This window comes from Cyrtonyx montezumae, unplaced genomic scaffold (assembly GCF_038088225.1).
Source record: "Cyrtonyx montezumae isolate F1298 unplaced genomic scaffold, pur_monq_1.0 scaffold_10, whole genome shotgun sequence".
Classification (NCBI taxonomy): domain Eukaryota; kingdom Metazoa; phylum Chordata; class Aves; order Galliformes; family Odontophoridae; genus Cyrtonyx; species Cyrtonyx montezumae.
The window spans coordinates 50,650,915-50,678,814 of record NW_027071826.1 but is presented as its reverse complement, the minus strand read 5'-3'; the positions used below and the strand labels follow the sequence as shown (position 1 = coordinate 50,678,814).

The following is a 27,900-nucleotide window of genomic DNA, read 5'->3' as shown; positions in this document are numbered from 1 at the left end:
ATGTCTTACTCACCCAGAATTTTACGAGGAAGAAAGCGTTCTGGGGCCCCTTCCCAAACAGCTCTTTTAGACCGCCCTTCTTTTCAGGGAATTTGTCATAAATCTGACGAATGTCCACCGATTCAAGCAACGGGTCGCTGTAAGAATGGTTTGCGTGTCCAATGTGTACGAAGAGGTGTTTATTGTACTGCAAGAAAGAAACAGGAAAATCAGTGCTGTACAAAAAGAACAGAGGTTTATTAAGCCACAGGTCTGCGTGCGTTCCTGAAGAGGGAAGTGTGTTCTGATGAATTAAATGACTCGCACAATACTCCTGGGGCTGTGATTTTCTGCAGTATGATCTCCATGAAAAACTTCAGCGATTGTGAAATAGCCCCTTGTGAGCAATGGTCAACTTCAAAACCCCACGGCCCTGCGGCATCCCACCAAACATGGTCATCTTCAAGGGAGACATTTACACTGTAAGACTGAATGGCAACAAGGTGATAAAGAGCCCATTGCAGAACAGAATCAGATGAATATGCTCCGGAGGAAAGCCTCTTTCTGCTGCTTCGAGCCATGCTTTTTCGTGTCCTCCATGCCTACATTTCTGCTGGTGTCCCACAGCCTGAATGCACCTACACACTTCTTGTTAAGTCTGTTAAAAAAAAACAACAGCAAACCTCCACCTACATCACACACTAACAGCGCTTAAATACAAAAGACAAAAGGGAGTTTCTTTAAACCCCAGGTTGACAATCACAAGAAGGTGTTGCTGCTACTGTACGAGCAGACAAGCCCTCCAGTGTTTTGATCTATGTACTAAAAGAAGATACCCCTCACCACATCCCAAGAGAGTGAGTTATCAGTGACTTCTCTCTGTGCCAAAATGCTTTCTGCTTCCATTTCCCCATTTCTTAATCTCACCTTGCTGCACCTCATTGCTCACCTCTGCAGCCCCTTCCCTGGCTGGGGGAACTCCTCAGGCCAGGGAAGCACAGGACAGCTCCCACTCAGTCCAATGCGGTCTTTTAGGGGCTGCCAGCATTGCACAAGCAGACCGAAGAAGCTGCACAGCAGTGTGATTAAATGTTGTGTTTTTTAACCATGCAGGTCACAAAGCATTTTTCTAACTCAATTAAAGGAAAACTGATACACTATCAATGAACACTAGAAAACCCTGTCATATCCGACAGATGCTGTATATAAGGGCAATTCCCAACTGGTAAGCACAAATAAAATATTTAAACACCAAAGCAGATCTCATTTAAGCTATTTTGTTTACAACATACCTGCTGATTGAACAAATTGAAGTGACAAATCTAAATTAATTGGACATCCTCTCACAGCCTTCCTTCAGTGTGAGCAGGGCCTTCCCTAGCAGATGTCCCAGACTCTGGGGACAAGGAAACCGACTAGCAACATTTCAGTACTTAGGAAACTGTGATCTATTTGAAAACCTTCTAGCACAGTTCTTAATTCAGCATCAGGGAACACACAGCCCTGTTTGTGGCCAAATATGAGGTAAAGTCTATGCTTTTTACAAGGTCAAGTGGTCCATTTTGTTAAAGAAAAAAAGTTTAACAGCATGGAAAGGTGTATACACATGCAAGTCTCAAGCTGAGTGCATCAAACACATGAACACCACTTGCACAGATTTTCCTTGCAGGCTTCTTTCAAAATAATGCCATCCCAGTTTCACTTGCGCACAGAGAACTTGCCTGGCGTGACCCAAAGGGACAGAGCTGATCTGGAGAAGCTGTTTCTACCATAAAAGCACATATGGCAGAGAAATAAACGTGTGGATGGGAGCTAAACGTGAGCATGCAAGAGGCAGCGTGCCCTGGCCTGGCCTACAAGCTGATCACACAAGGACCCAGAAAATCACCGGCCTGGTTGGTAAACACGAGAAGTTATCACAGCAGAGTCTGCAGTCAGAGGATGCATTTTACCTTACTTGGTAGTGGACAAAGTGAACTCAGGAAGCATTTTTGCTTGGAAAAAAACAAACAAAACAAAACAAAAAGAATGCAAACTAACATGAGAAAGAATTATGGCTACTATTTCCATTTTTTGACACACGTTTAGCTGGCAGCACTGGCAGAACAACAGGAAGTCAGGCTAGATGTTTTTTGGGTATCTTGCACCCTACTGAAAAACTTTGATCAAAAATTTTGTATGGGACACGAAAGCAAAATGCCACGGTGTGCCTCGTACCTGGGAGCTGGCAGGAAGCCACAGGAGGGCTCCAGAAGCATGCTCCTGTTGCTCTTCCAGGCTAGTGGGAGCAAAATGCAGGCAAAGGGATGCTCAGCTTGACCAAGGGCAAGTGCTTCCCTGGGGGAGGTGAGCATTTCAGCATTCCATGAGAAACAAAGCCAAAACACTCTCTCCCCCCTGTCAAACTCTTAACCTGACTTGGAGGGTTCTCCCTGGGGATGAGCACCTCTGCTCTCCCTCCTTCAGAAATAGGGCTGGCATGGTAAAACTTGCTCAGCATCTAAGCTTCAGTAAAAGAAAACCTGTATAGGATCACACAGCACATCGAGAAGTCTTTATGCTGTTTAAATACAAAAGCAGAGCTGAAGGCAGCTGTAAAGCTACCACAGTTGTCTGCTGAGCTCACCAAAGTACCAGATGCTGCTGCAGCAACATTTCTGAGTGGGTACAGTGGGACAGATGGTATGACATCACCCGACAACATTCCTAGGAAGGAAATGTTTATTTTGACATTGCAATGTGTGATTATTTTCTCCTTCTGTTGCTGCAATTCTTATACTGTATAATGTAACATTATTAACCTAATTAAATGTGGCACATTTCTACAAATGAATGATACTGTATTAGGAGCAGGGCAAACGGGTACTGAAATGATCCCTGTAGTCTTCATACATACTTCACAGTGGGAATTTGTGTGTAAACAGAAGAAAAAAGCTAAGCTGCATGCCTACATTTTTGAGCCCGTTATGTCTGGAAAGCCTAAAACCATCCTCATTATCATCAGAATCCACTGAGTACTCCAGTCACAGAAGTACATCTGATGTCAAGAAATTTGCTCATGCCACAGCACCTGAAGGGTTTGCATCCAGCACTGAGGCAACAATGCACTTCAGCTGCTGTCAACCACAATAGGTCAGACCCTGTGTTTTCCAGGGATAAAAACTGTAAAAATGCACAAAGAATGTTTGCAGCTACTTGGTCTTTTAGTGTCTGCATTACACAACATGCCCTGGAGATGGCCGCCTCTTACTGAGCTCCCTTCCTTAAAAAATTCCAACTATCCAAAGTATGCAGTAAAGCCATGAAATATGACTGTTGTCAAATAATACCACGAGAAAAATTATAATCCACTTAGGAATTTAAAAGAACCGAGACAAATTGCCAATGGCAGAGGATGCGTGCATTTAAGCTGGAGAAGAACAAAAACAAATCACCTACACTTCTATCCGCCAGCGCATGTGTCTGTAACATCTCCTCCCCAGTTCTGCACTTACACACCAAGCCAACAGCCATCCCTGTCTGTGAAACACAGGTTCTGTGGGTGGTCGAGCAGGACACAGCCTAACGGCAGCAGCTCGCTTGCTGGGGCTGAAACCAGAGACACCAGCAGTGCGCAAGCACCGAGCCCTGTGCAGGGCTCCTAGTCCGCCCGTCTCAGACCCTGCGGCCTGTGGGACTAAAGGAGGGGGCCAGGCAGTGCAGACTGATTAGAAAGCAGTCAACGCGCTGCTGTCACCTGCAGCCTGCCCAGCGCAGTGCTGCTGCCTTGCTCTATCTTGTACATCTGACGCTCTTTAATTTCCTGCTGATGTAAGGAAGTCACTCGCTCTGCCAACAATTCTTATTTCTACCAAAACACTGGTAAGCGGATATTTCATTGCCACTGCTGCTGTCCTCCACTGAAGCAGACTGGGACTTATATTTATAACGCTCTCAAAACTATAACCGGAGACCTCACCAACTCCTGTTGTTAGGGATTTTAATGCTTTCACGACCATCCTGTGCTTGTGTTATGACACAATGCACAGCCTCTCCCATTCTCCGAGGACCTACACCCATCAGCCTCCTGCCTGTCTCTGCTCAGGGTTCAATCAGGAATGTGCCCTAAGAGGAGTCCTTGGACAACTTCCTAGTTGCAGAAATAGGGAGGAGGTAGGAGCCAAGCAGGGCAGAACTGCCAGGGAGGCAGCGCAGTCCCCAGTCTGACACATTACCACTGCCCAGCACTTCCCACACACAGCCACAGGAGTCCCAGTGTGCAGCTGGGACATGCTGGTGAGGTACAGTGCTCACAGCTCATCTGCTTTCCTGCAGCAGTGCAGATGCAGCCTTCAGCCTTGTCAGATCTGAGACCCCGCGATCTCAATTCTGCAAGCGCTGAGAGCTCAGATGGGAAAATTATGCCTGAATATAGGAAGCTCTCAATAACGTTAAGTATTTGTAAAATCAGGCTCATGACAAAACAAAGTGGACCCTCAAAATCAGAGGCCCATTCATTCTTTTGCACCTGAACTTCTTGGTTTGTCAGATGTCAGCAAGAGCGCCCCTCCATCTCAAGAGATGACTGCACTGATGCATCTGTGAAACACAGATGGAGGAAATTATTAATTCTCTTTGGAGAAGAGTTTAGATACTGCTCAGCAAGCAGGGCACGGGGCCACACATTCCAACAACAGAAGAAAACAAACTGCCAAATAGTGGCTTATCAAAGAAGGGCTGGTGCAGCTACACCGTATGGAGGAGGAAAAAAGGAGCACAAAAGCAACTGCATGACGCACGAGGACAAACATTTTATGGCGATGGACGTGCGCTGCAAAGCACCGCACAAGGAATGACCTTTCCATTTATCAAACTTGGACGGATTGTAGATTTAAATAACCCCAAATCCTGAATCTACCCTCCTCAACGTTTGTCCAAGCATGGCTTTGCTTCCTCTTCCTTTCACAGCACAACAATGCTAACCAAGAACTTCCTTACGGTCAAAGTGCTGAGCTGCTTTTGATACACTTTATGGGGAAAAAAGAAAGAACAAACAATACCTCTAATGATGGATATTGTTCAAAGATGGAGGGTTTCTTTTGAAAAGACCTCACTGATTTTTCATCACTTTGGTGGTTTGATTAACTTTGGTGAATTTTACTGCATCTAGCTAATGAGGGTGGGCTGCTTTTATGGCCCTCTCGCAACTGCTTTCACTTTCTGCTTCTCAGGCAACATTTCTCTCCGGGCTCGCAAAGCTCCTTTACAACAACAATAAAACCTGAATGAAAACATAAAGAATATTTTATTTCTTCACCACTTTTCAAAATACATTTTGAAATTCGGACCTACCACCACCTGAAGGTTTGGACAGGTGTGTTAATACCAAAAAGACCCAGCAGCCGTGTTCCTTCCAGGCCTAAGACACAAAGCTGCCTGAAATGAATGCGGCAGTAAGAATCTTTGAAGAAGCAGAAAGAAAAAGGGCTTAATTTTGGGAGGCAACACGGTATTTTCCTGGTTTGGAAGTATGTGTGAAAGAACTTAAGAGAAACTGGAATTATATTCCTGTCAGCGTTGGAGTCTCTGAATGCTATATCTATCTGCGTATCAGCCCTCTGTTTGTATATACAGTTTGTGTTTTGGGGGAACGTGGTGGGCATATTCTGTTTAGGCACCTGTCCTGAAATTTCACGGAATCAGTACAGTAAAAACAGAAAGCTTCCCTTAAATAAAGCCTGCCCTGAAAGCCAAGGTTAGATGAAGCTGATAACTGTGGAGAGTATGCTTACATAGGGCTAGCAATAGAGGTACTCAAATGGAACAGGGGTGCTTGGACGTATCAGGGCAGCTCCTAAGCACTACTGAAGAATTGTGATTGCACACAAAATGCCACAAAAAGGAAATACAGCTTGACATTTATAAACTGAATTGATTTTCATGTTAGAGGAGGAGTAATTTTACCCATCCTTAGCTGCAGAGTCAGTATTCCAAGATTTTGCAACCGCCATCTTATGCCCTTCCAGATGATCCTCCGCCATGCAGAGTTACCGTGAGGGATGGTTATTGTTCCCTCCCTGTATTATTTTCTTCTTTTGTAAATGGAACAATTCTGTGGCTAAGCAAGGGAAGGAAGTCAACAGTCCCCAGCAAGTGACAGGGCTCTCTGGAACACATTTCTGACCCACCAGAACGCACACCTGGAATTAACGTAACTGCCTGACATCGAGGGGCTTTTGTACTTCTAAGCACCAATTGCCATTGGAAGAACCCCAGAAATACTTAATGCCCCACTCCTATGATGAATTCTCAGTGGGTGGACCTTTATGTCCATGCACAGCCCCATTGAAGTCGTTTGGAGTCAGCATGGGCAGACACCTGAATCTCTTAATAGCTGTACAGGAACACAGGCTGCAAGGGGCCTCCTGGGGTCAGCAAACCCTGGTTCCAGGTCACATTTTAAGGAGGAATTGGTCTATTTGCCCTCACCACTATCAGGCTTTCTGACCTGATCTTCAGATGAAGGAAGGAGGAATTGTCTTTTTTTTTTCCCCCCAACAAAATGTTAGAAATTTATTTGATCAAAAGAACACTTAACTGGAGCTAAACAATTATGGTGGAGTGCAGTACAAGGCGAGCAGCAGCCAAGGAGAGCAGACAGGCAGCATCTGCTGCATGCCCACTGTGCAGCCCTCAGCTTCCTATGGCACATGGAGAGCAGGGATAGAGAATGGTCCAAACTGGAATTTATACATGAAAGACAACAGAATTGTGTTTGTGTCATATTTCTGCAGTGTTGTAGCACATGATACTCAGTCTTTAAAAACAAGTCTGGGTACTTCCACGTTTCTGCTTCTCTCCTTCCCCTCCTGCATCTACCAAATGTGCTCTGCAGCAGTTATGCTTGCAAGCTGGGACAAGCACAGGTGGGCCTCCCTGCACGACCAGGAATTCAAAAGAACACAAGTTTTCTCCACAAAAGGCTTCACAGCAGCTACGACACTATGTCAGCTAGCAGTGTTTCAGGCCCCCACACCTTATGTGCTGCCTTCCCGCAGCCTACACCTGCAGGGAAACAGAGCCCCAGTGCACTCCCAGTACAGCACGTCGTGCAGCTCAGCAGCACTGCCACAGGCTCTGGCAGAACTGTAACTCAGGATACACTGAGCTGCCACTCACACACATGCAGTGCAGTAATGCTGCACGCTGCACCATCTGCCAACACGCTCCAGGCACACGCGCGTGTCCTCATGCAGAGCTGCCAGGGTGCGGCAGGGATCAGCAGGGCACGCTGTGTGACACCCAGCCACAGGTGGCTGACCAAAGAGAAAGTTGGATACATCAGAAATACAAATCCTGCCTGGCTGAATGCAGGGATCCGTCAGAGAAGGCATTCCAGCTGTGGCTCAGCCGGAGGGACACTGAGATTCAGGGTGCCTGCAGTTGCAGCCTGCCCCATGCAGCCCACAGGGCTGCCCAAAAGCATGGGCCGGGCCCTGCTCGCTCCCAGGCAGCAGCGGGGTCTCAGAGAAGCTGTGCAGCACAGCAGCAAACCACCCAGCAAAAGCCAAGCCAACGGTACCTGCTGGCTGACACCACCTTCCTCAGCATTAACTGAGCCTGGCCAAACGGGACGCACAGCAGCCCTGCACACTGCCATATACTTAGCGTATGAATAGCTGAGATATGGCATATTTCCATTGGGGTGTTTCTCTGCCAGGAGCATTCCTCTGTTGTAAGGTTTCTGGGCTATGTCTCCGGTCTCCATTATGCAGGGTAAACACTCCCTGGATAACACCTCTGGCCAGAGACCATAAAAGCTATGGTTTCCAGTACTTAATTACAAAGAGCAAGCGATAACTTCTCTGTGCTCCAAGCTACTGTATTTTAGCAGGCATCTGAACAAGAATGACCTGTCTGTATCACCCATTCACAACAGTATTTGCTTTTCAGAAATTATCTCAAAAAAAAATTCTCAGGTTTGAGCTGAAAGAAGCTCTTTTGATTTTTTTGTGACACTGTAGAAACTGTGCTAGGCTACTCACAAACGTCTGTGGTAAATATGCAATGATTAATATCAAGGTTCATGGCTAACTGAAGTAAATAAAATACTACAACCAGCTCTATAAACTATCCCTGCAGGTACAGCATGAAGACTTATAAAGCAAAGCCTTTCTCAAAGCAAACAAACAAAAACCTTGGACTGGATCCTAAGGCACAAAATCAAGAAGGACCCAATGATTACATAGATAGAAAGGTAATCTCAGGAAAAAAAAAAAAGCAAAAAAAAAAAGCAATACAGATGAATGCTGTACACTTGGAAGGCCTGAATCCAAAAGAACTATCCCAAAAACACCCAGAGGATGACCCTAGCATCAGATTTGTAAAGGGCCATGCATAATTTCTACCCAAATCCTTGATTTTGTTTGTGCTAGGAAATAGATTAAATTGTAACTTACAGTTAGGTACTGAACCACTGCCAAAAACATGATGCAATTTGGTACAGCTGCTAAAGTAGGTTAACAGTGAAGCACAGCGAACCGTGCCTGCTCTCAGAGAGGCCTCTCTCTTCAGCAAATAGAGAGGGCAAGAAGGGAAAATGTGGCATCGCCATGAAAGGACTATTACCTTGAGTAGTGAACGGAGCAACATCGGGTGTGTATCCCACCACACTTAGCCCTGGAAAGCACACTCCGAGTGGGAAGGAACTGAGAAAAGCCAAAGCTGAGTGGACACAAGGGCAACACTTACTGATTCGGGATCCCTCTGCTGTTCGAGGAAAGCTGAAAACTCCACCAGCCTGAGCTTGGTCGTACCGATCGACCGGCCCTGCCATGCAGGGACCGACGGAGCTGGAGCTGACGTAGGCTCAAATCCTAAAGCAAAGGAACCATTTTCATGAAGAGTTGATCATTCCTCAGTTTAAATTTTCTGAATTAAATATAAGCAGGTATCACCCAGGTAGGTCCTTGGTCATTTATATTCACTTTAACAAATAATGAATTTGGAACAAATGAAAATAAGAACACAGAAAAACACATAGAAAAAGAGGTCCCAACCCAACAAGCTAAAAACAGCTTAAATAAAAAGGTCTGCTCTACTGTTTCCTTGAGGTTGTAACTCACTGTAGAATTTTTATTTAAATTATATACTGGATTTTAGAGATTTACAGGGACTTCACATAGACTTACAGCTGACCCTTGCCTGGAAACAAGGAGCAAGGCTCTGAAAAAGTATTACTGCCTCGGGAGTCAGGAGAACAGGCCTCCATTTCTGGCTCCTAATGTGCCACGTGTTACAAGTAAATCACCTCTCCTTCTGCCTATTTCTTCTGTCACTCTCAATCCCTCTCTCCTATTTAGTGTATACACTTTCCAAGGCAGGGACTGTCTCTTACTATGTATTTGCACATCGGGTCCTTGACTTCTTTTGGAGCTTTTAGGCATCATTATATTATAGATAATAATAAATAATTACTGTAGAGAGCTGAATCATACTCTAAAAAGAAAATTTTAAATTGATAATAAAGAGGGAATGACATGCTCTAGAGAAAGAAGGGATGTTAGCCACCATCTCTAATTCACCTCAAGAGAACGAATAAATGCTATCTCCTGCTCCTCATCGCAGAAAATTAGATGAGAAGGAAACAAAACAGTAAGGGAAGAAAAGTAAGGCTGCAGCTGGAAGGCAGAAGCTGTTCCTGTGAGACACACAGGAAAGATTAGAAAACCAGGATAAACCTGAACAGGGTTGAGAACCAGGGAGAGGTCACAGATAGTCTGTGTCTGTATCTGTTAGTGGGAATTTGGGAGCTGGATCCAACCCTCAAATTTACACAAAGAGGATTTGAGGCTTGTGTGAAACAGAATTACAATGACTGGTTAAATGAGAACAAGAATCCTAATGAAGCAAATGCATGAGTTCTGATGGATTTAGAAATACTAATAATTCCAATTCTGAAAGAAAACATGGAAGATAAAAGAAGATTCAAAGTGTCTGACAGTCACAAGTATTGTACAGCAGGAAGTTAGAAACACAACACAAAATATGAAGGAGTCAGAAGACTGCAGCTGAGAGTCAGAAGCGTGGTGTAGTTTGGCAAGGGAAGCGTAAAGTTGGTTGTCACCTGCAAATAAATAATTCTCTTTGCTGGTATTAGGTGTAAAACCAACTTGGGAAAAGGAGCGTGGAAGTAGCCATGGAAAGGGCTTCACCAGTAGGAGCAATGGAAGTCAGAGCAAGCATTAAGCACCTAACAAAGGGTATTGGGCAGAGCAGAACCTTCAGGAGGAGAGTTACCAACGTCAGACACACAGACTTCTACCTAAGGCTAAACACAAATGATTTCTGAACAGTTTTTAGCCTCAATTTAAAATAAATGAAGGCCTATTACCGTTACATATGGAAGTGATATTTAGCTTTTAAAATACAAACACGCATCCTACTATTCATTTCTTACAATGTATTTTGCTACAATACAGAACACTGGCTAGAGATCATGTATCACAGCAACTCCTCACGTATGAATTAGCACTTCCTACCTAAAATGTAAAATCAAACACAAAAATCACAAACTCACTCATTCTCCCTCGTACCAAGTACCAGGACACTGGTATTTGTTAGGGACTGGTGTTTGGTTTGGTTGCTGGGGTCATTAGAATGGAGCAGTGGCTCTGTCTGTGCCAGGAGTTAATACATCACATTCAGGACACAATTCAACCCTTTTCAAAGGAGACAAGAAATGAAGGTTACCTGAAATGGGAGCTGTGACTGATGGCTGTATAGGGTAGGCCTGCTGAACGAATGGCTTTACACTGGAATAAATAGTTACAAAAAAATCATACACCATTCCATCCACAGGAAGCTCCGTTACAGTCAGACACACAGTTAATGATCTTTACTCACAAACACATTTGTCCCTTACATAGCATATGTAAAAACCATGAAGAGGCAACAGCAAGAGAAGGAAGCATGAGAACTATGTACACCCAATGTGCTGAAGTGAGGAGCTTGTCCATGCTCCTGCCCTGCCTGCTGCAACCATCCCAGCAGATGCAGATTGCTTTGCCTCCCAATAAATGCAGAGGACATCAAAGTACTGGAGCACAAAGACTCCCACGGATCTCAAGGAAATGAAGCAGGGAGAAGATGAAAAATAAGGTTGGGAGATGTTGCTCCAGAGCCACTGCAGGCATAAGGGGTCACATCCCTCATCAGCCATGTGGGATGCAGTCCCTTACAACTCTTCAAACACGAGATCACATCACTGCAAGTCTCTTCCTTTCCCCTTAAGTACTTATCCTTCTTTTTGAAAAATGTGCAAATCATTTCATAACCAATACCCCGTGGCAACAAAGCAGGCAAGCCAGCCCCACACTGCATACACTTAAATTTTCACACTTACTCTTGCGAGGATCCAGGCTGCCCCGTTTGAATCATGCCAGGCCAAAACTGAAAGAAGGAAGAACAAACAGACCCACATTTGTTTTCTCTGTTGAATATTTCTGAACAAGCATGATTCCTTTTGCAAAGACAAGTGAAAGCATTAATCCACTCACTCGGCCTTAGATTTCTACTCAACAGCGTTAGAGAATACAGGGGTTTTTGGGACTCGGCTAACAACTTACCCCAGGTGCCCCAGGAAATGTAGGACGGGGAATTCCTGGCAGGCCCAGCTTGTTGTGAATAGCAGTAGCCGAGACTATCTGAGCTGATGACATTGCTGCCATGTGCTGGAGTGCTTTGTCCTTTGCTGTCTGATCCTTTAATATGACAATTACATGGAGTCTTAAAACATTTGGCACAACATATGATGTTTAATAACTGCAGCTACAAGCACATAACTAAAAACTTAAAAAGCCACACAGAAAATGCAAAAATAGCAAACCATGCAGGAAAAAAAAATACGGCACGGAGGCTAACACTCAAGACTACCTGAAGGCAAAACCTCCTCTCAGACATGCATGGTAGACCTGGATTTTCACAGTCTGCTTTGCCAACACGCAGGAAGCTTGGGGAGAGCAAACTGCTGCCCACTGATTAATTTGGGCAGATTCTGCTGGTTTTAAGTCAGTCTGCTGCTAAGGCTCTGCTTGCTGGAGAGGGATAGCTGAGATGTGAGCTCTATCATTTAAATCTAAGAGAAGTTTGCCTTTAGTATTACACTGTAAAACAAGAACACAGAACCGTGACTGACAGTAAACGACAACAGATCTGTCTTTGTGCTTACACGTTGAGACCCGGTTCAGAGTCTGTTTTGCAACAAGCATTTTAAAAACTGGATCGCCAAAGTCCAAATTACAATTTAAACTTCCAGTTGTGGTGGAAGTTTACAGTGTTCCCAAAGAAAACAGACAGCCATAAAATTTCTGCTGTTTTCAAGCATATGGGAACAAGTTTAGGAAAAGAACAACTGATCACTTATGTTAGAATTTGGAGTCCTAGCCGCTGCTGAGCATGTATGATCACTGAACAGAAAAGGAACACCTCTTAATGCAGCGGGTAATTTCAGGTCAGGTAACGAAGGTAACCAACAGACTGCTGCTATCGGGAACAGTGGGGTTTCCCTGTCTGGAGGTACTGTATTAATACGTGCTAACATTTAGGTACATGACTTAGAATGAAGGAATACAAGCAATATTAGGCAAGGATGTTGTTGGCTTTCAGGTTTTACATCACAAGCAAAGTAGCAAGCATGCTGGCAAGAGATGCATGCTCTTATATACTGTATATGACTTTGCACATATGCTCCCCCTAAAGCTTATGTGGAGTAGTACGATAGCTGAGCAGTCCTTCCTTTGAATTGCTCCTTCAGAAACAGCACAGGCTGAGAGTACAGGAAAAGCTAGCCAAAAATTCTGCCAAGCACAGCTAAGGTACATAATACTTGGTTTAGTTAGAATACTTACCATGCTTGTTACCTGGATACAACAACAAACAGTTTATTAAAATGCTTGTGTAGAATAGCAGATTTTCAGCAAAATATGAACAAGACAGTAAGAGACAAAGGAAGAGCACTTTGCTCAACATTAAATTCCAGGTTTAAACAAACGTGCTATTTTCTCCAAGGGACTGATTCATTAAAAGGAAAAAAAATAAAACTAAAAACTAAAAACCCAGCAACTCTCTGGGGGTAATTTAAACCTGCTCCTCACGTGCAAGCTGCTGACTGAGGCGCAGGAGATCACTGCTGCGCTTGGTTCCCTGAGCTGGGAAAGCAGAAGAGCCCCTGGCGGCAGTGGGGCTGGAGAAGGGCCATGCCACAGCTCATGTGATACCTGCAGAGTGGCTTCTGTCCTGTTGCTGTGTGCTAGCTAAACTTGGCCGCCTCACCAAATTGCAGCTTTCCCTTCTAACCATGGCCATCCCACCTGACCCCAGCCCTGCCCACCCCAACACAGGAAAGTGTGAGGGGTGCTCTGGCATGGGACCTCTTTCATGCCTTCCTTCAAGCAACTGCTGCTTTGGTGGTGGCCACTCTTCAGTCCTTGGATTACACGTCAGGAGGATGGAGAAAAAGCAGAACAGAGCAGTGCCAGCTCAGCACACATCCCTTGCAGGAGGGCTCGACTTGGGGAGTTTCATGGATTTTAGAAACCTCCCCATGGCAACTCATCTTCCAGCTCTGTTGAACATCAAGGCACCTGGCCAACATTCCTCAATGGGAAGTTTCATCTTTTGTAGGTCTAAGAACCCATGCACAGTCATTAGACCATTTTATCTAAAAGTAACCGTAACTTGCATTGAAACATGGGAAAAATCAAATTCAGAATCAAAACCAAATGCTAAGAGATCCTGACTTCTACAAGCACTATTCTACAAGCACTATCCTGACTTCTACAAGCAGTATTCTCCTGGGGAAACTGGCAGCCCGTGGTGTGGACAGGTTCACTCTTCTCTGGGTGGAGAACTGGCTGGAGGGCCGTGCCCAGAGGGTAGTGGTTAATGGAGTTAAGTCCAGCTGGCGTCCTGTTACGAGTGGTGTCCCCCAAGGGTCAGTTTTGGGGCCCATCTTGTTTGATATCTTTACTGATGACCTAGATGAGGGGATTGAGTGTACCCTCAGTAAGTTTGCAGGTGACACCAAGTTGGGAGTTTGTGTCAAACTGCCTGAGGGTAGGGAGGCCCTACAGAGGGATCTGGATAGGCTGAACAGCTGGGCTGAGCTCAATGGGATGAGGTCCAATAAGGCCAATTGCCGGGTCCTGCACTTTGGCCACAATAACCCCATGCGATGCTATAGGCTTGGGCAGAATGGCTTGAAGAATGTAGAGAGGAAAAGGACCTGGGGGTGTTGGTTGATGCTCGGCTCAACATGAGCCGGCAGCGTGCCCGGGTGGCCAAGAAGGCCAACGGCATCCTGGCCTGTATTAGAAATAGTGTAGCCAGCAGGAGCAGGGAGGTGATCATCCCCCTGTACTCAGCTCTGGTACGGCCGCACCTCGAGTACTGTGTTCAGTTTTGGGCCCCTCACTACAAGAAGGACATTGAGGCCCTGGAGCGTGTTCAGAGAAGGGCAACAAAACTGGTGAGGGGTCTGGAGCACAAGTCTTATGAGGAGCGGCTGAGGGAGCTGGGATTGTTTAGTCTGGAGAAGAGGAGGCTCAGAGGAGACCTTATTGCACTCTACCACTTCCTGAAGGGGGGTTGTGGTGAGGAGGGGGTGGGCCTCTTCTCCCTGATAAATAATGACAGGACGAGAGGGAATGGCCACAAGTTGTGCTGGGGAAGATTTAGATTAGACCTGAGGAAACATTTTTTCTCTGCAAGAGTGGTCAGGCACTGAATGGCCTGCCTAGGGAGGTGGTTGAGGCACCATCCCTAGCGCTGTTCAAGAAGCATTTAGATGAGGTGCTAAGGGATTTGATTTAGTAGTTTAGTGGGTAGGGATGGTGATAAGAGGATGGTTGGACTGGATGATCTTGTAGGTCCTTTCCAACCTAATGAACCTATGAACCTATAAGCACAGAGCACTTCGAGCTCCAGGTGGTGGGCTGAGTACGTTATCAACAGGCAGACTGCACAGGCTCCAAAAAGAAATGGAAAAACCACATTTTGAAGCTGCTTATTGGAGCTGAAATATTAGCTTGCCTATGACTTTAAAAAACAAATAGACAGGGCTTTTTTTCTACTGCAGTGGAGCGCGCCTGCAGCCAGCAGGGAATGACTCCTTCCACCTATCACTGCAGTGTGCCGCTTCTGGGATGAAACTTGGTAACTGATTAATAACACACAATGGTATTACATCACAGTTTAGGCGGCAAGAGAAGTAACATATCCAATTAAAACGGCAGGGGTAATTTAAACAGACAGATTACAGTAATTACCCAGGTTGGAATGTAGCCAGGACAAATGGGTTAACACCCCTACTCTAAACAGGAACGTTGTGGGATTTTTAATGACCGCAAAGAGTTAAGACTTGGATTTCCTATCTTGTCCAAGACAGAAGGGCTTGGTTTTGCTTGCGTGTGCCACTGTGTAAAGCTGGAATAAATCCCTTCTGGTCAGGGAGGCTTACAATGATGTACATAAAATGAAAGTTTGGCCTGGCGTGCTGCAGAGTACTGTGGTGAGGTTCATGAGGAGCTGCAGCAGGAGAGAATCTCCCACCGAATCACTAAATCCCACCGGAGCTTAAGGTATTCCTTGGACAGTTCCCATCTGGCCCTGCCCTGGCTTGATCCTACTTAATTTACAGGCTCTAGTGGGATTGCTGTTGCCCAGGAAAGACACCACAGTAAGCAACAGCCTGTAACCTTTGACTACTATCTTCCCCTCTCCTTACAAGTCTTCTGTGCCGCAGTACCTAACGGTAGATGTTACTGAGGCGGACTTAGAACGCAATCAATGGAGTGATTTCACTAAATCACTAAAACGCCATCGCCATAGTGAACAACAGGATCTGCCTCTTGTTTTAGCTGACTGCTTCGGGCTGCAGTTGCAAACACCTTGTTTTTGGAAGGGGTAAGCTCTCAGAACCTAATGAAAGGACACTACGTAACTTTTAATGAATCAGGCCCTTGAGCTTTACTTTTCACCCATTAGTTCTGGAATGCAAAAGACATAGTTAAATTAAATAACGCCCCAGTATCATCCAATTATAATTTTTAATATCCACAAAAGCCCCACATGAAACAAACGTTCTACATGGCAAGCACAAAGGGATTTGTGCTTGACATTTCTTTAACCCAACATAAAGAGTAGAACAATTCGATCAATCAGTTCTACAGCAAGAAAAAAAACAAAACCTGTTGTCCTAGAATGATAAATGGGGCTTTGCATACCATGTTGTCTATGACTTTAGGAAAAAACAAACAAACAAAAAAACTAAGAGAGCATGAAGATTATGCACAACAGAACAGAGTATTAATTCAAGAAAGCCTAAAACCTGCATGAATATTTAAAATACAAAACTTTTGTAAGGAAAAAAATATGACATAAGAAACAACAATATGCTACAAAATGGATAGTACAGTAACACTAGCATAGAATACTATCCTAATAAGCAATTTTGCAGATGTTATTTCTGCTCAGATCTTGTATTGATTCAAATAACCTTTGCAATAATTAGCTGTAGCTCAAAAAAGATAAACAAATCACGAAAATATACAATTGTTCTGGACAAAAGATAGAGAGCACTTCAGTGTTTCTAGCCCTGATCTCCAATTTGCTTATTATTAGAGAAGACAGGAGTAAATACAAAAGCTGGCTATTTCAGCCAGGCAATAGCTAATGCCAAGAAGAGAATGCGCATTCAAAGCTGTCCCAACTTGCTGCCTAATGAGTAGCAATTAATCCATCTTATTGTATTTCAAAATGCTGAAGACTCCATTCACATCAAAGGGAATTTTTCAAGGCTTTTATCATTGTTCATTTAAAAAGTATAGAGCTATCTTTAGCATTTTATAATTGACAACAATATTTTCTTTTTATCCCTTGATGTGGAATGTAGAATAATGGATTTTACAGCATGTAATATATGTGTGAATTGTAGGCATTTTAATGTTTCTTTTTGTCTCTGTCTAATTAATCTTGCTCTATGAAAAACATATCTGAAATGAAAGTCTAAGATAGATGTATGCCCTGCTGTGAAGACCTTTACTCTTTGTTTGGGCACAACTTCCAATCCATCGTTTCTCCTGAAGACGACTGGGGCTCCCTGCCAGCACAAAGGTGGGAAATGCTGCAACCTGACACGACAGACTGCTGTATTTTACAAGGAAAAACATTATAAATTAAAATTTCTGCTGCACAAGGGGAAATGTCATGAAGAGGAGCCACCTTTCGGATCTGTCTCTAAGGACCAATTTATCCCAGCCTTTCTTTTTTTCTTTCTTGAGATGAAATTTCTCTAACCTCAGGAAGGTTTTATTAATTTCAGAAAATGAAGGTAAAATCCCTAGAACAGGATTGTTTCCCTGCTGGAAAAGAAATTCAAATGTAGAACACGATAGGAGGGGCCGGTAGGGCATTCTTGATTGGTGGACCTGAAATGCAGCAACAGCACTTACAGGTAGAACTCATTCTTGCAGGCTAAGGATCACCAGAGCACCTGCAGGCACGCGTCCTCAGAGAAAAGGGACTTTATTGCACCAAGGGAACATCACAACAATTGGCCAAGATTTTTTCTCTTAGGCAAGCTTCAGTAATACTCTACCCAATGCTATGGAGAGATATATCCAATATCCTGTAGACAGCTCTGAAATCTTTCCATCCAGAAAGATGCAGAAGACAGACACAAGAAGATCTGACAAGTCCTCTCCTTGCAACAAGGACAGTTCAAGCCAAAGCGAGACAGAAATATCTTCTGGCCTAAAATAAACCCAGAAAATACTTGGAAAAAGAAGACTTACTAATTAAAGTTTGTCAAAGTAACAGATCAAGAACTGAGGTCCATGGGACAGACTAACCAGATCCCAAAAGATCAATTAGAAATGCTATTACCAAAAAAACTGCTAGTAGAGGACATCAGCTGGGGAGCGATGCCCTCTGCGCTATGCCGCTGCAATCCTCAAGTCCCTACTCATGATTATTTCACTTAATGCAGCGCTGGCACACAGTGAAGCACCAACTTCTCTGCAATAACCTCCACTGCGCACAAATGGGATGTGCAGGAGCTGGTAGGTCTGGTGACAAGAGAAAGAAACATGGGAGACAGAAATGGCCTCAGGTCACAGCTGACTGGACTCAGTTACAGACCGGTATGAGGTTGTCCAAGTTTGATCCACAGAGTGCTTTCCTCTCATGCTGTAGGTGGGAAATCTGACATCAGATGCACGTGCTATTTTCAGTAGTAGCTGCTCTCCTGCACATACCACCAATCAAGCATTTTAAGAGTTTTACAGGGTGTTACAATCAGGAAGAGAGAACTCGCTGTTAAAACAGCTGAGAGTGACCTGAGGCAGAAACAATTTCTTCCCTTGGCTGTCTCCTTTCTGGCTGCCTTGTCACGAGGAAATGCTGGCAGCACTGCTGTAGGATGATGAGAGCCCATCACCTTCCTGGGGTGTCTGATGGGGCAGTTCCAACTGCTGACAAAGCAGTCCACATTGAAAACCACTTGAGAAGTACATCATCACTGATGTGAAACAAATGCAAGGTGAATACATTTCTGGCATCTACAAATGTTCTCTGTTTCAAAAGACACTGGAAAACATGGATGATTCAATAAAGGAATATTAAGAGAAATATAGGCATTGGTACAGAGTGCAATTTCTCTGGCAAAGTATTGTGCGGATGTTGTGCCACAGCACCTTATTCACTGAGACCAAGAACAGAAAGAAAAGGAGAAGGGAGATGGGAAGAACCTGGCTCCTCTGCCATTTCTGGGTACTCCTCAGGCCAGGGGTCCTGGAGAAGTCACCGAGGCTGTGTCGGGGCTCCTGCGGGAGCTGAATCCTGTGGGCAGGATGCCTCCCTTGAGGTATCGGGGGCAGGAAGAACAGCCACTGGCCAGCAGGGCCTGATGGGGAAGGACTGGGACAGCTTTTGCCACTGGTGATGCCTAAAGAGTATTATAAGTGCAGTGGATGGCAACCCTACATCACTAGCACACACTCCATCTTCATGGAGCAGCTGCAGAGAGTTTTGAAGCGAATGTGTTGTGCAGAGCAGCAGGGACAGGGACATGGGAGGCTCTTCACGTACCAATGTATTTCTTGTAACAGAATGCTGACTCCCGTTCTCTGCCCAACCTTGGGAGAGCTGCAACGCTGATGGCTGGGAATGAGCACGGAGGTCTGAAGGCCTATGTGAAGTACCTTGCTGTGCTGACAGGTCTTTTCTTCTTCAGGTGACTCCTCAAGATGAAAAATCCCCTGGGAGCTCTATTTACTGCAAATGTCACCAAGGGCAGAGTCTCAAACATTACTAGACGGTAACTAGCTGTTTGGTCCTTTGGAAAGCTCTGACAAAAATCTGATAGCAGGTGCAGCAACTAAGATTATGTTTTGCTTTAGAAGTGTCTTCATTTTTTAAGTTATTTTTGGCACCGTGAAAAGGAAATATTTTAGAAGAGAGAATCCAATATTTTTGTTAGGCTCCTAAGTCTGCATCTTAGTAGCTAGGTGGGTTTCCTGGTTTTTGTAGCTCTAGGTGCTCTATAAAGCACCCTGAGAGCTGCTGGTGCTGAGCACCTCTCACAATAAGGCCACCTACTTAGGCACATAATTTTAGGCATCAAGGATTGACAATTTAAGCTTAAAATGCTACATATCTCTGTATTATTGCACCCTCGGTTAAGAAGCAGTATGTTTAGGTTGTCTTAGTTGTTCTTTACGAACCCCAACTGCTCAGCCAGTGCAGCTAAAAGCCAGCCACCAACAGCCATACAAGCTTGCCAGCATGCTGCCCACTGCGGATGAAAAACCCAGTGCTTCTGTCAAGAAGGCCTGTTACACAGCCAGGCTGTTATTTACACGCTGCAGCTCCAGGACTGTGGTAAGCATTCGCAGCGCTCACCACTTAGCCTCCTGAAATTACTTGCTGAAACATTCGCTTTTCAGCTAGAACAAAAACATGATTTGTTCTCATACAGAAAATAAAAATCAACAAAAAGAAAAAAGGACGGAAGGAAAAGATTTACAAGTTCCTTTGCTTTCCATTAAAAAGAAGAAAAAAAGCGCAGCAAAAAATTGCAAAATTCCCTCTTCCACTTTTAAGTAATGTGAAAGCCAAATGAGTCCCAGGATCTCTGCTGGAAAACTTGAAAAAACAAGCCATCCAAGAAACCCATCAAAGATTTCCAAGAGCTTCTTTTTAGCCTTAGACTATACCGTAAGGAAACCAGGGAAAATGGGGACACGTACAGCTCATCACGTCAGATTAAGCAAACATACTTAGTTTTCCCTGGACAGGGCTCTGACTGAGGCTCTCCAAAGATTGAACGCCAACATTTTACTTAAAAAAATAAAATTTCATGGAATATTGCAAATAGCATGTAGCTTCAGGTGAGACTAGATTGCACTCCAGTAAGATCTTGCAGCGAGAGCAATATGGATAAGCTGTGCTCTCTGGCACAATCTACTTCAAGTATTCTTGACAGCATTTCAAAAGCAGAGACAAAAAACATTTGGGAATGGAAAACGATGACCCTGACTATCTCTCTGGGGAAAAAAAAAAAAAAAGAAAAAAGAAAAAAAAAGCATCTACACAACTGCACAAAAACCTTGTGTATGTAAATACACTTGTAGCACTCAGCTGCTCAAAAATAAAACCAAAAATGAACGGGTGGGTTAAAAATCAGGTTTAGGTGCTGAGCTGTTACGAAGAGTAGTTCACTTTGCATTTGGATAGTGTTAAAACAACGTTTTTAATGTGGATGCTAGTGCAGAAACCGGAGATTAAACACAAAGAGACGCAGACAGCTACCACATGCAGGAAAAGGAGGTTACAGGCACGGCAGCACCAGGAGCTCGCCCATCACCGCGGGGAGGAGGAAGGGACAGGCATAGCAACCACAAGCCCAAAAGCAGAAAAGCGCATACCTTCAGCTTGGAATGAAAATCACGAGATTTCCTTCTGGCAAGAACCTGAATGTGACTAGACACCTGCAGGGTAGGGGAAGGGAGGAAACAAAGGAAAAGCCTGTAACCATGGAGATGAAAAGCCCCCTACAACTGGGCAAGCCAAACGTACCTTAATGGCGGCTTGAATTTCTCGAACTTTCTTTCTTGCTAAGACCTGTATGTGACTAGACACCTACATTGTTCAGGTTTATAGAAACAAAAAAGAAAAAGAAAAAAAACAAACAAACAAAAGAAAAACAAAAAGCAAATCAAATTTAAAATATCTATTTTTCTCTTAAAAAAAGAAAAAGAAAAAAAAACTTTTCCAAGGGAATTGAGTTATTTGCATCTTCAGTAAGCTCTGCTGTTAAAGATACCATATTCCCAGCCAGATACCCAGCTCTTAGCACTGAGGTTAACAATACTGGTCATCACTGCAGTGACTTGATTGAGGTAAAAGGACCTGCAGCCCACCGGGTTGTACACTCAGCTACAAGAGAGGACGCAGCTTGCAGCCGACTGCAGCCCGCGTGCTTTGGGACTGACCCCATCCACTGCTGGGTCCCGTGCTCTGTGGCACAGACCCCACAGGACTTCCACCTCTCCGCCAGGGCTGCAAATGCCCACCCTGCCCCCTGGGCACTACGCTGAAGACTTAACGCTGTCAAGAAGTCGCATCCATTCACTCATATTGTGTTCTGCAGCTCCAGCAAGGAGCTTCAGGCTGCGTTTTGGCCCCACTGAATTGCTCCAAGTTCTGGAAGAAATGGTAAAATATTGGCACGACACAGTCCCAGAAACCACTCTGCCTTTCTCTGCAATCTCAGCATCAAATCTGCCCACAAAACGTTCACGTAAGCAAAGACAATTAACTGGGCATCAGCTCGAGTAATGGCTAGGTTCGGACTGTTATTACAATCTGCACTTTGGTCAGAAATGTGTGTAATCCCTGTCCTGCATGAGACCGTTGCATTGCCCAGAAGTTGCTGCCTGTGCGGTGAAGGGCCTGGGCTCCTATTGACCCTGCCACGTGCTGAAATCCATGGCAGCGATGCTGAGGGTTTAGTGACACTGCCCGGCATTGCTTAGTAGTGCTCAGCATTCCCCACACCTCTATGTGAAGGTTTAAAAACTGCAGTGATGGGAAAAACTGCTAAAGAAAAATCTTTAGCCTGATTTGACCCGGGGCATACCATACCAGGTGTCGTACAGTTTTCCTGTGTTAGTTAAAATTCCTGTCTGGGAAAGAACACAAGCAAAAGAAAAGGAGAAACAAAGCTTCATTTCCTCCCTCTGTAAGATCGTTCCATGACAACAACACCAAAAAAGAAATGAATGAATGAATGAATGAATGGATAAATAAATAAATAGCCTGAATTTTTAAGTAGAGAAGCAAATAACAAGGCATAAATGAGAGCAGGCCCTGAAGGCCACCTTCAGAGAGCTCTCCAGGAAGCAGCTCAGGAACCAGTCTGCCATAGTTCAGTGTTACACTACTGCTTACTAAGCAATTTTGTGGGCGAACACATAGACCAAGTTTTGACACGTGTTCACTTGTTTTGCTTTCAGCGGGATATTAGCAGTGTTAAAGGTTATACAGGAAGCACAATTATAACATTGAATTGCTCAGTTGAAACTTGGAACTAATGACAATGTTTTCTAGAGGCTTATCAAAATTGATTAATGAAACTATTGGAGAGGGACATACAGGAACGAAGGCCATGTGCAAGCCATCACAGCCCTCATGGTCTCACTGCAGCCCTGCCAGCACACACTGGACACAGATCCAGCCCCGTCTGCACTTCAAATCCTGATGCCATTTTAAGATCCCCAATGTAGCTCCCAACTAGGGGAGTCTGGATGAGGGGCAGAGCGGGCCTTTGCCTTTTGTTTGCAGATGTCTTTGCCAATCTTTTGTTTGGTCCTTTTCTCCATGCACTGCAGTTTCTCTCCTTTCTCATAGCTTTTTTCAGCCCTCATACATATGCTTTCTCCCCAAATGACAAAGAACACCACCCAGGGCAAAATATCACCCAGCTCAAAATGCTTAAGCACGAGGGCTGGCAGCAGGCCATCTTTATGTGTGCTGACTCAGCGTCACCTTTCTTTGCTTTACAAAACACGCATAGCATGCAAGTGTACGAGCTGCTGCCTTCTCCTTTGCCACGCACGTGGAGGGGAACCTCAAACCTCACGTTAGGGAAAACACAAATGGACTTTGCAATTTGCAAAGCATTTTGAAATGGTGCAAGTGTTTAAGAGCCACCACACAAACTATACGGAACATGTGCATTCTCTAAGGTCACTAAGCCCCATGGATATCATAAATTAAAGGCTTTAGTCATATGAGATTAAGTTAATGGTTATGCAATAATCGTCTAAAAAAGATTTAAGACAGGCTCAAGTTATATTCCGAGTCGCTGATGAATGAAATCTTGCCATGGTCACAGACCAGGAGCCTGAATGCTCTTCGGGGAATTTTTTTATTATTATTTCATCCTGTAGCAAGTACTGCCCATGAGCTGAAAGCATGATTAGTATCAGTCTCGCTAGATAATTTTTATGCATTCACCTCTCATACCCAATAATCACAACCTTTATTATACTGGTAAATTGGCTGGATGTTTAGAAATTATTAACGGTTATTCACCATCTCAAAATAATCATTACATTTCGTAATTATCCTTATAGAGAAAAAAGAAACAATGCTATATGCTTCTGCTTTGACTTTTGGTTTTCTTTTTTTCCCCAAATACAGGGGATTATAGATTAATGTACTTTTAGACCAATAAAAAATGTGCCTCCAACTGTCACTGAAATGATGCACGTTAAAAAATCTGGAATTTTAAATGTTTTTCTAAAAAGCATGTATTTAATCAGAACTGTAATGTCGATACATCATCTTGTCAGAGCTGAAGCACAGACAGCCAGTGCAGCCAAAAACGCCATGTTTTGTTATTCACCGAAACGCGTACTTCCCCACTGGGTTATTTTACCTGCTTCCTGGTCCGTGTCTTCCCTGTTCTAAGTTTGATGTATCTGGCTATCAATTCATTCCTACCTGAAACAAAGAAAAACGAATGGTAAGGGATCAACACAACCATAAACACCATCAAAATATGACATTGAAACATATCAGCTGCATGCACATGAGACTGACCTTTTCTTGTACCTACTCCACTTTTCCTTTGCAAACTAGTTGTCATTATTTCCTATTGTTCAGCAGTATTTCTCTTCCTTCTAATCAGACATTGTATATGCCCCACAAACTGCGCGAAGAGGCTACGATATTTTTCCACTGAAGACCTGCAGCTGTTGGCAGGCAGAGAGGCAGCACTATGGCCCCTGACTGGGATGGTCTCGGGCTAAAGACCACTCATCCCAAGGGCTGACAGGAGGTCTGGCCTCTCCCTGATTATCTTCCAACCAGACTGGGTGATATTTGCCCCCCAGCCCACCCGGATCTTGTGAAAACCACATACCACTCAACCCAAAGCACTGATCAGGCTGATAATATGGCTTTGTGTTGGCATTTTCTCCAGGTTAATTTTTCAAGGAGGAGAACAAAATCTTCCCCTTCTGTTGGGGAGCACTCTGCCTCTTCCGCTGACTGAAATCACTGCCTCAGTTCACCAGGTTGTTAATCGCATCCTTAATGCCATGCACAAGAGCAGTAACCCTGCGGTGCAGAAGCTCCTGCTGCAGCAGGGCTGATCAACACAGCGGTTTGTTATTCAGAGCTCTACTTCCCTTGGACATACCGAGTAATTCCAAGTGTCTAAAATGGCTGGTTGACTCTTCCTCAGTCACACACTGCGCTACTTAATATCAACTAATATTTTCTTTCCAAATAATTCCCTTCCTAAATATTGCTGACACGGAAGATAACAAAGTTTTATGTGGTGCCTTGTTTATTTTCACTGCATATTATGTTACTTCTTCATGAGTTGTAATAACTTAAATACACTTGTTTAACAAGTCCTAAGATACTCAGCTATTTGCATTCTGCACAGGGGAAAAGCCCAAGTATAGAAAATGAGAAAACTGATTCAGCAGTGAGCTGAAAATGGGAAGGCTAAGGAAATAACCTGTCATATAACAACTTGGTGTTGTTTTAAAGTGGACGAGTACACAGCTGGGGAGTGTGGAAATGGAGCTGCTCTACTTTTTACCAGCATTAAATGGAAAAACTCTTCAATGGAGAAGTGTGCAGTCTGGGAAAAAGATCTGAGGGAGAGATCAAGATCCTGAGGCTATAGCAAGGAGAAGGAAGAGAAAATGGCATATGATGATGGCATATAAAATTAAACAAGCTTCGGTCAAGAGTCTTCCAAAACCTTTCACTTCTGCTCTGTCCCTTTAACAAGCACTGCACAAGCAGACAAAAATGAACAGAAAAACGGGAGGACACACTTGACTGCCTGCAGCTGGGAAGCCCAAAGGGGCAGTAGCCTGCAAGCCCAGCAGAAGCCCTTCTGCGGCCCTGAGACACGGAGGGATTGTGGTCACAGCACAGGTCACTGCAGCCAACTCCGTTCATTCTGGCAGCCCTGTGCAGCGCTCAGCTGAGCTGAGGCTGGAAGAGTTTAAACCTTCTCATGCCTTCACGGTATTCTTCCCAGTCAAGAGAGCTAAAAAACTATTTCTAAAAGAAAGCTCAGATTCCCAGGCAGCCACTTGACAGGAAAAGCAGTTTTATAAAAAAACACCAAGAGCTGCAAGTCTAGACTGTATTACTCCAAATATCACTAAGTGCCGCCTCCACTCAGGCCCCAGTCCATCCATGAAGCTCACTGGCTGCAATCAGGAGGAGTTTGGCCAGCCCTGCAGGGAGATGACTGACAAGACTGTGGCTTCCCCTTAAGGCAATATCTAGCAGGAGTCCAGCTCCAGAAGAATCAATACAAGATGGAACAGCGTGACAGGAAGAACGAGCTCTGCAAGGAACTGTGCAAAGTGATCAAGGCAGCAGCTTTATTTTTCCCCTTTCAGATATATTTTCAACACAGAAATATATGCAACCTGGTCTAGGGAGCTGCTTCAGCAGGGGGAGTTGGACTAGATCATCTCTAGAGATCCCTTCCAAGCCCTACAATTCAGTGATTCTGTGATACGTGCCTTGCTTAGCCAGCAGGGGATGTTCAAAAGCTTCATGAGGCTCAGTAAGTATCTTCTGCCTAACCAGAATGATCTGAGAAGACATGGTACCTGTTCTGGACCCGCAAAATACATACGCACCGCCCAGCATACACAAGATAAAAGCCCCAAGTAAAAGCTAACAGCCTCTGCGTTATCTAACGCTGATGCTCTTTTCTTTACCAGCTGCGATGGATCCTAACAGAAAAGATCTCATCTCCTGACTGACCAAGGCCAGAAGAGGATATTAAAGGAAGGAAGGACAAATAATACTAAAAAACATTCTTTTCTTTTCTTGGGAACGAGGAGAGTTTGAAATGAAAGAGGTTCAGGAACTTCTTTAACTGGCCACTAAAAACATTAGGGTGAAAAATGTCAGTTAATAAACAGATCTGTTTTTCTCTAAGAAGGGCTCAGCTGTGGAAATACTTTCCATACACACCCTTTCGCTCTCTCCCTGTCACATATATATCTGGGAAATTGCCTAGTAGAGGAGGAGAGGTCAGGTTTATGAACTATAAATGTTCAGCTCCTTCTTCTTGTCATCTGCTATGACAGTCTCCTACTCCGAAAGATTCGGTTCAGGTATGAAAGAGAGGTGTGGGGAGGTGACCAGTCAGACAAAATATCCTCACTGCTCGGCAGTCCTTTCCAGGGATCTTCAAAAGGTTGGGAGAGGACCACATGAAGCATTTTATATGAGCTTTTCTGAATGTCTGTTTAGCTTTTAAATTCAGTCTTTATCTGTCATGCCCTTCTGTACCATCAGTGGAGAGGCAAAATGTGTTTTTCTCCCTGCACTGACATGGGAGAAGACGCATTTTACACAAAGGGGGTCTGCTGGCTAACAGCCCCACCTGGGCTCCAGGGAGCATCACCCTGAATGAGGGAGAGGACAGCCATCCCAGACACCTCACATGCAGTGAAGAGGACTGACATTTCTGCTCTTCTCTTAAATAAGTAGGAGCAGCTGCCTGGAGAGGGGAAGCTCCCACCCACCCCTCGGGAAGCAGTTGTTGCTCTAACAGAGGGTCCTTGTATGGGGAAACCTCCCTCACTACCACGATTTCCAAAAGCAGCCTTAAGAGGCTGAGCATCAGCCCCTATAAAGGTTTCTGTGAGGCTCCTTGGTGCCACTTTCAGTGCACCCTTTGGTGGGCAAAAGGGGCACCCTGCAGGCAGTTTTGTGGGGCCCTGCATGAGCTGTGGAGGTGCTGGCTGCAGGTGTCCCTGCTCAAAGCCGTGCAGGGAGGCGGTGGCATCACGGCGTGGCAGGCAGCTGGCTTTATTTGGAACATAAATGACACAAATCTAACTCCTGACCCCGGCTCCCAGTTACAGGCACCATCCAAATGTGATAAAAATAGACAAGTATGGGAAATTAAGTTGGTTAGCCATTTGGAAATGAACAGCTGATTTATAAAGGTTCCACTCTCAGTAAAAATTTCAAGTAACGGCCAAGTAGCAACACTTTTTTTTTTTTTTTTAAATAACAGCGTACCACAATTTTCACAAATTCTTCATGACTGTGGCTCAACGTGACTATTTTATACACTCAGCACACAGCACGAGTGCAGACCTACGCGATTCCAATGTGGCAAAGCTCTGCAGGGACTTGGGCACCACGAGGAGCCCCCCGCGTGCCCCCAGGCCTTGGGCAGGCGCTGTGTGTGTGCAGCCAGTGGCACCACGTCCCTTTGTCTGTGCTGCTCAGCACGGGCCAGACTCAGGGCCCGACCGCCATGTGGTCCGCACAAAGACGTGGGGTGCAGGCTGCCTGGGTTGAGACTTCTCCTCCCGT

General features: G+C 44.6%; 1 protein-coding gene across 4 annotated transcripts in view; it reads right to left on the bottom strand.

Moving 5' to 3' along the window:
* The window catches only part of TEAD1 (TEA domain transcription factor 1), a 107,039-nt gene that overhangs the window by 32,857 nt on the left and 46,282 nt on the right, over positions 1-27,900 (bottom strand). Inside the window, exons 2-9 of one of the 4 annotated variants that reach the window (XM_065755362.1) lie at positions 23,960-24,024; positions 21,094-21,156; positions 20,943-21,005; positions 11,586-11,720; positions 11,363-11,409; positions 10,711-10,772; positions 8,710-8,834; positions 14-187 (exon numbers count right to left, since the gene is read on the bottom strand). In XM_065755362.1, coding sequence (XP_065611434.1) covers positions 14-187; positions 8,710-8,834; positions 10,711-10,772; positions 11,363-11,409; positions 11,586-11,720; positions 20,943-21,005; positions 21,094-21,156; positions 23,960-24,024 — 734 coding nt within the window. Of the gene's footprint in view, positions 1-13; positions 188-8,709; positions 8,835-10,710; positions 10,773-11,362; positions 11,410-11,585; positions 11,721-12,866; positions 12,879-20,942; positions 21,006-21,093; positions 21,157-23,959; positions 24,025-27,900 lie in introns of all 4 variants that reach the window. The other 3 variants (XM_065755363.1, XM_065755364.1, XM_065755365.1) reach the window with 3 other exon arrangements.